Source organism: Pelecanus crispus, chromosome 2, assembly GCF_030463565.1.
Source record: "Pelecanus crispus isolate bPelCri1 chromosome 2, bPelCri1.pri, whole genome shotgun sequence".
Classification (NCBI taxonomy): domain Eukaryota; kingdom Metazoa; phylum Chordata; class Aves; order Pelecaniformes; family Pelecanidae; genus Pelecanus; species Pelecanus crispus.
The window spans coordinates 26,984,605-26,997,001 of NC_134644.1; the positions used below are offsets into that span (position 1 = coordinate 26,984,605).

At 41.0% G+C, this 12,397-nt stretch overlaps 1 protein-coding gene across 2 annotated transcripts in view; it reads right to left on the reverse strand.

Moving 5' to 3' along the window:
• Positions 1-12,397, reverse strand: part of CDK6 (cyclin dependent kinase 6) — a 136,275-nt gene that overhangs the window by 37,379 nt on the left and 86,499 nt on the right. For both annotated transcript variants that reach the window (XM_075706068.1, XM_075706070.1), the window contains exon 4: positions 3,344-3,453. In XM_075706068.1, coding sequence (XP_075562183.1) covers positions 3,344-3,453 — 110 coding nt within the window. The remainder of the gene's footprint in view (positions 1-3,343; positions 3,454-12,397) is intronic.

Genomic DNA, 12,397 nt, shown 5'->3' on the forward strand with positions numbered 1-12,397 from the left:
TCCTGCCAGCTGTATCTCTGAAGGATTCTGTGACATGGTAGCAAGCCATAGCATACCTTAAAATTTTCCTTACTGGTTATTATTATCAATGCACCACAGCTTTTAAATCACAAAGAAAACAGTCACTGTGACAAATACGTTTACACTTTCGTTAGGTAAGGACAGTCCATCCAAATGTGTCTAGAAGTCACTGCAACCTACTTAATTAGACAGGAAATTCAAAACCTGAAACTACCATATAAGGAAATTTTCAAGTAATGTTTTATTTGGGGGTGCTCTCAGCAGCAGCGCACATGGACAGAAAAAGATGCTTCTGCATACATAACGCATACACCTGACTACTATACTGAGCAATTTATTGCTGATCTGTAAGTAGAGTAGGATCCTTGTGAATCTGTGCAAGGGGTTTCAGGATACAACCTTTGTCCATTGACATATGCAGAAGCCTACAAATCTGCACCATAGTTAAAAAGTGCATGTTTTAAATATAGCTATGTCTTTATACAAACCTCAGATTGCAGAAAGACCGGAGTCCTCTGCCGAGAAGTGTCATTTGTTTAGCTGAATCAGCCAAGATGAGAGAAATGTTCAAATTTACTCTAGGTGTATCTAGACAGAGATATATTTATTTTATTTTTTGCATCTATGAGTTTCTTTAAACACTTTCGTGTATTTCCAATCTATTTCTTAAACAAATACTTTGTTTGCATTTGTCTTAAACTGTTATGGATTAAGGGTGATTTAAATTACATGAGGTGCCTTCCACTTAGAGACACAGCAATCTGTAACATAGGGACTGGACATTCATATAGAGCTCACCTCTCTCCTGCACTTGTCCAAACCTACAGCACCCTGACTGTGTTTGTAACAGCCTACAGAACGATATTCTAGCAAACTCAAACTGTCACATGTCTTCTTGGCATAAACAGGATTCTGATATGTTTTGTGATGCTGTGTAGTGTTTTATTTTGAAATCCGTTCCAGTGAAGTCTCCATGATGTAAAAAAGCCCAGAGGAGTCTCAGTATGTTTCTTAAAAATGATGGAGCTTTAAAATCTTTCACAGAGAAAGCAAAGGAGAGTAGGGAAAGAAGGCAAGTACCCAGTAAGACAGTAGAAAGAAAAGGTTGACTTAATGTCAAACCAACATCTACTTCTAAGCTTTATCCGCATTCTCATACTCTTATCCTATCAACACCAGTGGAAATGCAGATCGGTGATTACCCAAGGGCACTACCATTTTCCAGCAGAAATAGCTGTTGCATTTGTTCAATCTTTTGGAAATAATCCATGGAGTTTGCAAAATTTTACAGTTTATTGCTACCAAGGTCACAGTAACATGGGTTTTCTTTTGCAATCCATCAGAAGAATCAGAAAGACAACATATATCATACAGAGAGTATTGCAACATTAACCCAATACAACAGTCCATGGAGATAGTGTTCAGTGCCGTTCATTGTAGCTTTATGGCAGTGAGCCTTGAGATTAGTCTTCCAAATCATGCTGGTATACTGAAGTATGTGAAAGTCATATTGTTTCCAATGAAACAACATAGTACATACAGACTTGGCAGATTCCTGACCTCTACAGTTTTTGACAGTCTCCCAAATTTAGGACTGAGAATGTCAGACTGACCCTGCATTTGGCAAGAATAATAGAAGTCCTGGTTTTATCACACTCCACTTCAAGTCAGATCTCATTTCCATTAAAAAAAAAAAAATCTGATTTTGTAATATTAATGTAATATTTGCATTTGTAAACAAGTAGAAAATGTAACTGTCCCTAATTTAATTTACTGTGTTGGATTTGGAGAGTCAGTGAGGCTCATACATCATAAAAGGAAAAATAAAATTAAATTGGTAGTGCTTGTATATGGCAATATTTCTTATCTGTCAGAATACTGCAAATTGAATGAGAAAAAAATGAGAGTTTTGAGCATATAATGAAGTTCTTTGTTCAGTTGTTTGTCCTGTATCACTCTTATTGCAAATGCTAGAATGAAGTTGTTGACTGCTATTTAAATCAGAAAAAATATCAATGGCTTAATGCTGTTGTGAACCTGGCAGTATATGGGATAAAACTAAATCTTTGAAAGTTTGCAGTGGCGGGTTTAATGGATACTCCTAAAATCCACATTCTTTTTTTTCTCTCATTTTCTGACCTCATTTCTGAGTCAGAGACAGAGAGGGTGGAGTATAATAATTCTACCCAGGCCATTTGACCAGGCAAGAAGCCCAAGAAAAATTACTTTTCCATATACTAACATTAATAAGTAGTAGAATCCCAAAGTTATTTTGCAAGACTTCAATTAGTATTTTGAACTTCACATTGTATAAATCAAATAGTTGTTTCTCAAGGCCCTTGCAGTATGGCTTTTCCTTGTAAATTATACTGATTTGGGGTTTTAGGCCACCCAATGCATCATTTTCTTTCACTTTTTTTTAATGTATATTCCTTGATTTCACAGTGGGTGTTGCAGAATACTATACAGTTTCTACACAGAGATCACCCAGGTGATGACAACATGCAGTTTGAGCAGTAAGCTCAACCAAAATGCATGTGATTGGGTTAATACCGAGACAGATTTACCTTGTTAAGGTTCTTGGGAGTTTGTTCCTCTCCCCACCCTACATGGTACAACCTCCATATTAGTGTCCTTCCATGGGGAAAGATCAGTACACAAGGGTTCCACTCACATTCACAACTCATGTGCATCCAACTGTAATATTTTGTAGCAAGACAGTTCTGATAGCCAATTTCATCAAATCAGCGAAAAAAAGAAGTCTTTTATCTGGTTTTTTTTGATGTCTCTGTTACCCTACACTCAGGCTAAATAGCTGATTCTTAAAAAAATCCTCCCTCTGTTTCCTACCTGTAGAAATCAACTTTACAGTGACTTGTGAGATCTCAAATATGCCAAGAGGGGACTACAAGCAAACACCCAACGCTCCAATGCACAAACTCCAGAGCAAGAAGACTCCGCTGACCACCATGCCCTGCCTTCCTCAGGGTAAGTCCTCTCCAGGATCCAACTTTACTCCAATTGATCAACAGCGCCTCTAGCCTGCTTTTATCTGCATTTGGATTCAGGAGTAACAGAAATACAATAATGCTCATACAGGCTTTACCAAAGAGCTGAGGCAGACTCCCATCAAAAAAGAAAGACTCCAAGATGGCAACAAGTATGAATTTGCAATGGATATTTACATTTTGTGCTGTAAATAAAACATCCTATCAGGCCTTTCCAATATAAACGTGATCCAGTGTATCATACCAGACATTACTGCACATTTTTTTTCAACTTTCAAATAAAAACATGAAGAAAATAAAACTGTATTTCTTACTTTCGACGGAACATTTCTGCAAATATGCAGCCAACACTCCAAAGATCAACTGGTGTTGCATAGCTGGACTGAAGCAAAACTTCAGGAGCTCTATACCACAAAGTAACAACCTGTAAAACAAAAAGGAACACAAGAGAGAGCACTCTTAGCTACAGAATTACAACTTCGTAAGTGTTGTGTAAAAAGCTCCCATTTAGTTTAATCCAAATTATCAGTCTCACAGATTAAGGCAAACTGGTTCGGCCAATGCATAAAAAAGGGTCCTGTATGGAAAATCTCAGTTTGGATAACTGCAGTGATGATGACTCAGGAAGTAAGACCACTTCTTGTCAAGAATGGTGCAGTTCAGGGTATAAAGTATCGGAGTACAGCATTGGTGTGATATCACAATATCACAGCACACTACCAGAACAACTCTGAAGGTTTTGCAACTTACAGACCCCAAACACTTTCCAGTGGAGATTTGGATTCTCTGTAGAGTGAACGTTAGTCTATTGAACGAGGCCTCCTTTTCTTAAACAACTTTTGTGGACCACTTAGATGTAGTCACCAGAGCCAAACTGGAGACAAATAAGCTAGGGAATACTGTGGGTTTACCCATAGGACAAATAAGAAACTGTAGCCCATGTCTGTCCTAAGCCCTTCATAGTTTACATATTATTTTATCTAAAAGAAATGGGGTTAGCTCAAGTGTATGGGCCAAGCTGGGTAAACATGTCTGACCTCTCTCAAAAGTTCTCTCTGAAGAAACTGAAGAAATTACAACTTTTTTTTTTTTAATCAGTTGGATACAGATTAAGTCAAACCCTCCCCAAAGCTGTCCCTTACCAAAGACATTCAGTGCTGTCCACTGTGGTTTCCTCGCACACAGAGGTACCTGAAACTGCCAGTTTTCAACTAAGCAACACAGCACGGGGATCCTTGGCAGATTCCTGACCTTTATAGTTGTGTGACTGTCTCTGCCCACGTGCTGCTGGTTAGACCAGCATTAACTTCTCTCACAAATTACTTCCAAATGATACACTCTTTCCCAGGGACATATGCCGTGTAAAGCATCTGCTTTTACGTTGTTCTTGTCCTAGTGGTCATGTCGCAACATGTCGTAGAGAGCCAGTGGGAATTTTACTGGCACTGCTCCATCGATGTACTTTGATGAGTCCTGCACATTGGAGCCACAACAGAGATGGGACCGTTTATGTTTATCTTTTTGTTTCCCACAAGTAGACCAAATACAGATGAGGCTGCCTCCATCTTCAGTATATTTACAGAAGAACTCAAGGAGCTTCTTCAGAGTCCTACGTGAGCTACTGTGTTGCTAGAATATAATCTCAGAGCCATGGGAGTATCCTGCTCCTGAACACAGTTATAATCCAGCCATAACAACACGTGATCATCAGCTAAATACCAATATTTTCTTAGTGTGTGCTATAATTTAAACCTCTGACTGTTCATCTGGGGGCAGGGAGGGTCTCAACAATTACTGGTTTGTTTCTCCAACAAACACAAAGGTGGGAGATGCAGCATTCAGGAGGAGCGGAGCATGAAACAAAGCAAAAACACTGAAAAGAAACAAGTGCAAAGCTAAGAATGAAAATAACTTTTAAAATTATGTTAACTAGGATAGCGAGTCCTGAATTTCAAGACCAGGACAAAGAAATGTGTAAGAAGAGTGGGGTTTTTTAATGATAACAATATAATTGTCTTCTAAGCAAAAATAACAATGGAAGTAATCAGCCGAATTTGCTGGTCAAAGCCGGCTGAAACAAAAGCAAATACAACATTTATTACAATCATTACACGCCCTGACAGCCTTTGGAACTACTGAATGGCTATTGAAGAGAGGTTCACGGATATTTGCCCAAGTGGTCATATTTGCTAACAGTCCTCTTAAACACTTTGATCTCTATTCATAAAATTTGTCTTTGAAACTGTTCAATAACACAGTGCAAAGTACTGCACTGGCAAGCAAGACTTCCCGATGCCTGTCCACAGAACCAGATTCCTGTGTGGAAGCTGGGCATTATTTAACTCCATTTGTCTTGTTCCTGACTTGAGACCATACCAGTGATGCTTTTCCAAAATATTTCTCTCTATAAAAACCAGAAAAGTTTCTTCAGAGATTCACTCCAGGGAAAGAAGACAAATGTAACTGGAGGTCAGGCATTTTTACTGGAGCTGCCCTATCTGAGTCAGACAGAATTCCTCCTAAAACACATACATATTTTTCTTGATGCGGATACACCTCTTAAACTGAACTGCACTTTTATTCTCTCAGTGCATTTGTGGAAAAGCTTACTGAAGACATGTTGCTTTGAGAAATTAGGTATAGCAATTTCAACCCATTATTGTTTGTCGATAGCTGGGCGCAGTGTCAGAAGCAAGAGCTGTGAGATCTCTGATTTGCGGGAACACCACCAAACCTCACGGTGCCTGGTTTGAGATCCACACAGCTCTTCTCACACCGAGTGAACAGGTGCTTTATATTCCCCAATCCCACCAGCCCTGCCCCATTAAGACTCTGCACTCTCGTGCAAAGGATGGGGGGGTGCATGGCTGTGAGACAGTTTGAGTACTTCTGACAATGTATGCCCCAAATTGAAGTCCCTTTTCCTGGGAAACGTGGCACAGGACAGCCGCTCCTTTCCTGAGACGAGCATCGCAGCTTGTGGCCAGTCCCTGGGTGCTCGCTCAGGGGGAACAGTGCTGTTTTCAGAAGGCTGCGGAAGCGTGCAGCACGTTAGCTGCTTCTCCCACGTGACCACTTACTGGCACAGTTCCCCAAGCATTTGCACCCTGCTACGCTCCATGCATGCATACACAGGGGAGTGGGAGATTTTGCCTCTGAGTAATCTGGAAACTTAAACCTTTAAAAGAAATGACTTCCAAAGTCTTACAGTTAAATTCCAGCAAATGCCTGATTGCTTTATAGTCAGAGAGGAAGTAATCTGTGTTGAGCTGTTTTGATATACTCTGTCGTTACTGTGTAATTATAAAAGTGACCAAGTAACCTTTATGGTTTGTAATATACAAGCCTGTTTCAAAATGTGAACCTGAAAGGGATCACAATGTACCAAACGTCAGTTTGCACACAAGTAATGCCACAGATGACTCCTCTAGTGGTCAGGGTCTTCTCCTGAAAAGCACAGGATGATGCAGATGATGCAGTGGTTTTGACACAGAGTTTCACACTCTTTCTCTTACCATAGAAACCAAGAAAATATTTGTGGACATTCCATTAACATTTGCAGATAAGTAGAAATGAAAATTATTCTGAACACAGGATATGGTGAGGCTGAACAACTAGATCATCGCTTCCTCTTTAGCAAGGTTCTGACTTAGAATGAAAAAATGCTTTGCTTAGGTAAGCCACACCACCAGTGAGACAGGCTCTCCCTGAGAGACAGAGCACTTGATAAAGAGCTGCTTGATGAAGTCCCATTTTTGGGATGAAAAAAGCAAGCACCTGCACCAGTACATTTCACTTAAATTCTGCCTGCCCTGAAGATCTGGTGCGCACGTAATGTGGCACATGGTGATTGCTCTGTAGGAAAAGGGGTTCATGCCCACATGCTGACAAAGATCCTAAATTCAGCGCAAGAATCCTAAATACTTTGGAGGTTGTAGGCTTTAGTGACCATGTCGCATTGCAGTCCTCTCATCTAATAACTTCACTCCTTTGCCACCTCCTTGCTTCTCACCCTGCCTGGCCTCTTCAGCTCCTCTCTTAGACCAGCCAGGTTCCTCCCAGCTGTCCCCCAACCCCCTGGCTCCTCTCCCCTGCCTCTGCATTTCTGCCACATGCCAGTGCCCCCCCTGACAGCATCACCGAACATGCCTATCCCCCTGCTGCTTGTGTGCAAATGCCTGGGTGGACACGGCCTCCTGCCCCGCCACGTCCCATGTGCTCTGCCTTCCCTCACGTTCCCTGCCTGCTCCTTTGCACCCTCAAACTCCCCCAGATTTCACATCCTGGCCCTTCTTCTTCCAATTGCCTCCAAATGCTCCTGGACCAAATTAGCTCCTCTTCCCCCTTTAGCTTCTCAGCCCACTCTGCCTGTCCTGAGGATACCCTATGACATTTGTATTTCACAGATTAAGCTATGTACGAGAAGACTGAGAGTAATTCATACACTGGAAGGATTATGTCCCTAAAGGAGTAACTACGCTCCTTTTCCAGTGCACGTTTTATGTTTCCACTGCCCAGATAAGATGAGATGATATCAGACAAGAACAATATCAGTAGCTGCAGATCACTGCTTCTAACAATTCAAATGTCAATAGATTTAGGCAGCACTTCAGGATGAAAATAAATGAAATGCATATCTGAGAGGCATTAGAAAGGAAAAGAATGCATGCAAAAGTCTACTGAGGCTGTGTCTGACCCCTGAAAGAAGGAAATGTGCTCAGTGAGAAGCAAGGGGAGAGCTGCATTTAGAGTCAAAAGAAGAAAGAGAACTTTATTTTGAAATAAAGCCTTCTGCCTTATTATACCTGACAGATGTTGCTATCTGGGACCATCTAGCCCCATGAGTTTCACTCCTGCACTTCATCGTAACTGTTTCTGATGAAAAATCAAATTAGTGGTAAGTATCTGCTCACTCGCAATGCGAATGCAAGATCTAGGCATTGTGTCAGTCTCATTTAATTTCCATTTACTTTACAGAGCAGATTTTCACTTTTGGATAACTGCTTAATTTAAATGGATCTGCACAATACACAGCCCTTTCCAAATATAGTTGCTGTCTGAATAGCATACAGTTCAAAAAAGACAAACAGAGGTTTAGGGATGGGCTTGAGTAACATAGACACAAAAGACTACATTTCGGTTTGCCACAGACTTTAAGTACAGACCAATGCTCAGTTGCACAGCTACAGGAACAAAGCAGGGATCAGACTGTAACACAGCAGCTATGTCTGTGCTAGGAAATTAAATGGGACAGGAAATGTTCCTTTGGCACTGAGACCAGCAGGCACAGAGTGGCCTATGTCCATATTATTAAATTCTCAGCCTCCCAAAAAAGGTGACCGCATGCAAACTGCTTATTGGGAATGGTCTTTGGTCCATGCTTATCTGTGCCTAGGAACTGTCTGGGGAAAGGCTGGTTGGCATAACTCAAAACCATGCCAGGAACCATTCTAATAATTTAACAGTATAGACAATTAGGCTCCAGTACCCACGAATGTTTCCTGGCACTCTTTAATCTACTAGCCAGTGAGTCACGCTGTGGCCCCGGGTCTTCCTTTCACTCCAGAGAGAAGGCGTTTTGCTATGCTTCTCTCATCTCCACTGATTCAGAGGGGGCTCCAGGAGGGCAATGGGGTGGGAGAGGCATGGCCCTCTCCTCATCTCACCCAGCAACTGATCTTATTTTACTGTAAGTGTGTAGTACAGGTCCGATGAAGACGTGCTGTGACTGCTTACTATCTATGAGTGGCCCACATGTAGACATCTTCCTTTTAGATGTCTAAAGCTGGATAAGATTAATTCTACTCTAATTAAAGTAAGTAGTTCTAAGGGGACTTTGAAGAGGCCTATAAAACCTTTTAAAATATTAGCTCTCATAGAAATCATGCCACAAAAGCAATTAGCAGGATGCTTAAATCCATACAAAGTATCCTTGAATCCAAATAAAAATAACCTTCCAAATCTTTTGTTTCTGTGATTGTGGTTTCTGCTGTACTCTTTTTGCTGCTGATTTTGTTAATTATATTGGTCATTAGACACTGGCTCATTCCATTGCTTAAAGCATTTCAGCCTCATGAAAGATTATTTCTAAATTTTTTAAGTTCCCTAACATGGTTCTTAAACTCAGTTATTTTGTTCAGTTCTCACTAACAGGGCTTTCACATTACCTTTGGGGCACCTTTTTGACTCCTTTTCATTTATTTTTGTCCTTTCTTTTTGATTAAAAAGGAAGGAATATAGCTATAGAATATAAGGTGCAGTATGTAGAATATAGCTCTTTAATGTTGCTTTGTGGTCTCCCAACTTCACACAAAATCCATCACTTCAAACTGTTCAGGAGGATTTAAAGTGGAATCTTTCCAACTTCACTATGGGGCTGCTACTGCATGGCTTCTTCTTCAGGTCTGGGACTGTAAAAGGACTTGCACAATTTTCTTTAAACTTTGTAGAAATTTCTCCTCAGCTGTATGACTAAGCCTGACACATTCACCACAGACTAGTTGGAGAGGACAGAATTACAGATGGCTAAAAATCCAGGCTTGCATATTGATTGAAGCCTGGCTTCAATCTCCACTGCAGAGAGACTCTCTCCCCCTAACACACCTCCCTCTCACTTGCTACAAACACTGCACTGAATCTCCACAGAGTCTGAAAAGAAGAAATGTAATTTCTTAAATGAATATGCTTAAAAATGGCTCACTGGTCTTACAGTGTAGTGTTACTTAAAATGAAGTCAATGTAATACTAAAAATTGCTTAGGAAAAGAAAGAACTTGTCTAATTATGTTTCATCACATGCAGTTTGGAATAGCAACTGACAACGAGGATTGGGCAGGGCAAAAGTGGCAACTCAGAAGGTAGGTGACACTAAGTTACGAGGTGATGGCATTCTGCAGGATCACGGGCTCTGGCACTCACCCTGCATGTGGCTCTGTGCCTCCCTGGGCAGCGCAAGGTGGCCCTGCTCTGCACCGTGCGGGTAGACCTTCGGCTGCCTCCAGCCCTCTCGCGCACCGAATCGCCCCTAGCTGCTTCGCTCCAGCAGCGGGGACATTCCCCACCTCCCCTTCTGCGTCCATGCCTCCCAAGGACATCCCAAAGACCGGTGGGAGCAGAGCACACCTATGCCATATAGGGAAAACTTGCGTGCGCGCGTGCGCCCGTGTGTGCGTGCGAGTCCCAGGAGACAAGGGAAGGGATAGTCTGGGGTGTGCTGGAAGTGGGGAGCAAGGAGAGAGGAGATGAGGAAGGGAGAGAGGGATGATGCCTCGTTGCACCCTGTGGCACCTTGCACAGCAACCTCCAGCACGGCGAGACAGCCCTTCCGAAACCCGCCTGCCCAAAAGGTGTAAGAAGGCCAAGACAGGTGATGGTAGCACAGGCTTTTTAGCTTTTGTACAATGATTTCAACATAGTTTTCATTCCTGGTTTGGAAGAGGAGTGCGTCTGCTTTCCTTGCTGGGGACTGTCTTACTGTATTTTCCCATCACTATCCTTAAATCATTCGCTGAGCATTCTGCATTTATAAAGCAGCCTAGGACTCTCTTTAATCTGTCTCTGAAGACCTATTATTACTTCTAACTGTGATGGAGAAAGTAATAATCACTACGTGCTTTAGTTTTCAGGGATAATATCGGCCTGAATAATTATATTTGTTTAATCTCTTTTTTGAGTAGTGGTTCTTCTACTATTATGCAACTGTTTTCGGTTCCATTGCAGAGACAGGTATAGCTGGAGAGAATGTTTCTTTCTTAGAGAAAGATGATTATATTTTCTCTGTTTATAGAAACATTAAAATAGTTTCCCTTTTAAAGTAAAAGTGAACTAAACTACCCTGGTGGCTTTTAGAAAGCACTTTATTTCTTGACAAAAGGTTTAATATATATAAAAATGACATCCTTTCAAGTGCTATGGGTCTCGTGAAGTGTACACGGTACTAGCAGTTTTATCTCTTTATTCACATTTGTCTTCGCTTTAGGCACAACCTTAATGAACTGCTTTGTAAAAAGTGGAAGGATTGTTGTTATTATTTCATTAGTTAAATCGTGAAGCAAAAAATTGTCTATTTATAGAAGACACAAATCCTGATCACATGTACCACCCACTATCAAGTTGTTACTTTAGAATGTGATCTCCTCTTTTTGATGCTAAAAGGTTTGTGCTTTGAAGAAAGCAAGTTTTAGTATCTACTGTAAGATAACTTGACAAATAAAGAAGCCATTAATTTCTTTGATGGTTTATACACACAAAACTAATCAGAATTTTGCTTTTTTTATTTCTAGGAAGAACCACATAACCCAGTGTGACGGTGCTGCTGAAGAATATTTCTAGGTACATCCGTTGTCAGTAGGAGTGCACGTGTGTGTGCGTGTGCGCGCGCATGTGTTTGCACATCATGCATGTGTATATAAACGCTAGCGGAAGATACTTTACCTACATTCAGTGGTTTTTACCTCAAAAGTCTGTGCACTAAGTAGCTGTGTGCAACAGCTACTTGAAAGGAAAACTAGCTCGTAGATGAGGTAATATTTTCAACCATTAGTGATCATTCAGAAGTTACCTCAAAACTAATACAAGGAAATATATTTCCATTAAACACAATATTTCAGAGAATTCTCTGCTGACACCATACAGAGAACATTTCTGAGACACTACCTGAGACTTCACTTGAAAAGTGTTTTATCTTTACACAAAAAGAAAGAAGCAAAAATAAAATCAGCAACACTGTCATACCTGATCCAGAGCCCACAAAAGTCAAAGAAAGACTTGCCAGGGCTTATTGTGTATTAAAACCAAAACCTCATCTCTGAGCTGCAGAGCAGCCTTCTATGGAATACGGGACAGCTCAGTTCTTTACAGAAGTGGTCAGCTTTGCATGCAACGAGGCTTGTGCTGATACTGCAATGTATTTACCTATAGAGAAACTTGACAACACTGTGACAGGCTTTAAAAAAATGTAGCCATTCTTCAGTCATGCTTCAAGACTCAATAATCAAACAAAATTGTAGACTGAAACAGCAAATTCTAATTATCTCAGAGTGAAAAAACTACAAAGGCAGAAAGAAACACCATTGGTTTCTTATGCTGATCAAGTCAAACATCTGCTATAAGAAAGAAGAAAATTCCTTCCACGATACCAAAAGAAACAAAGCATTAAAAAGGTGGCAGACTGCGACTGTGCCTTGGAATACAGGTCTTGTTCTGGATCTGGCTGCAGCAATTTGGCACGTTTCCACTCACATCAGTCACCTGTTGGCATTAGCTAGCTGAGGGAACAGTCATAATTTCTAGTACCAGATCCTGGGTCTTGTTCCAGTTGCTTTGCTCTACTCCACGTCTTTAGGTAGCCACAAAACCAACTCATCTAGC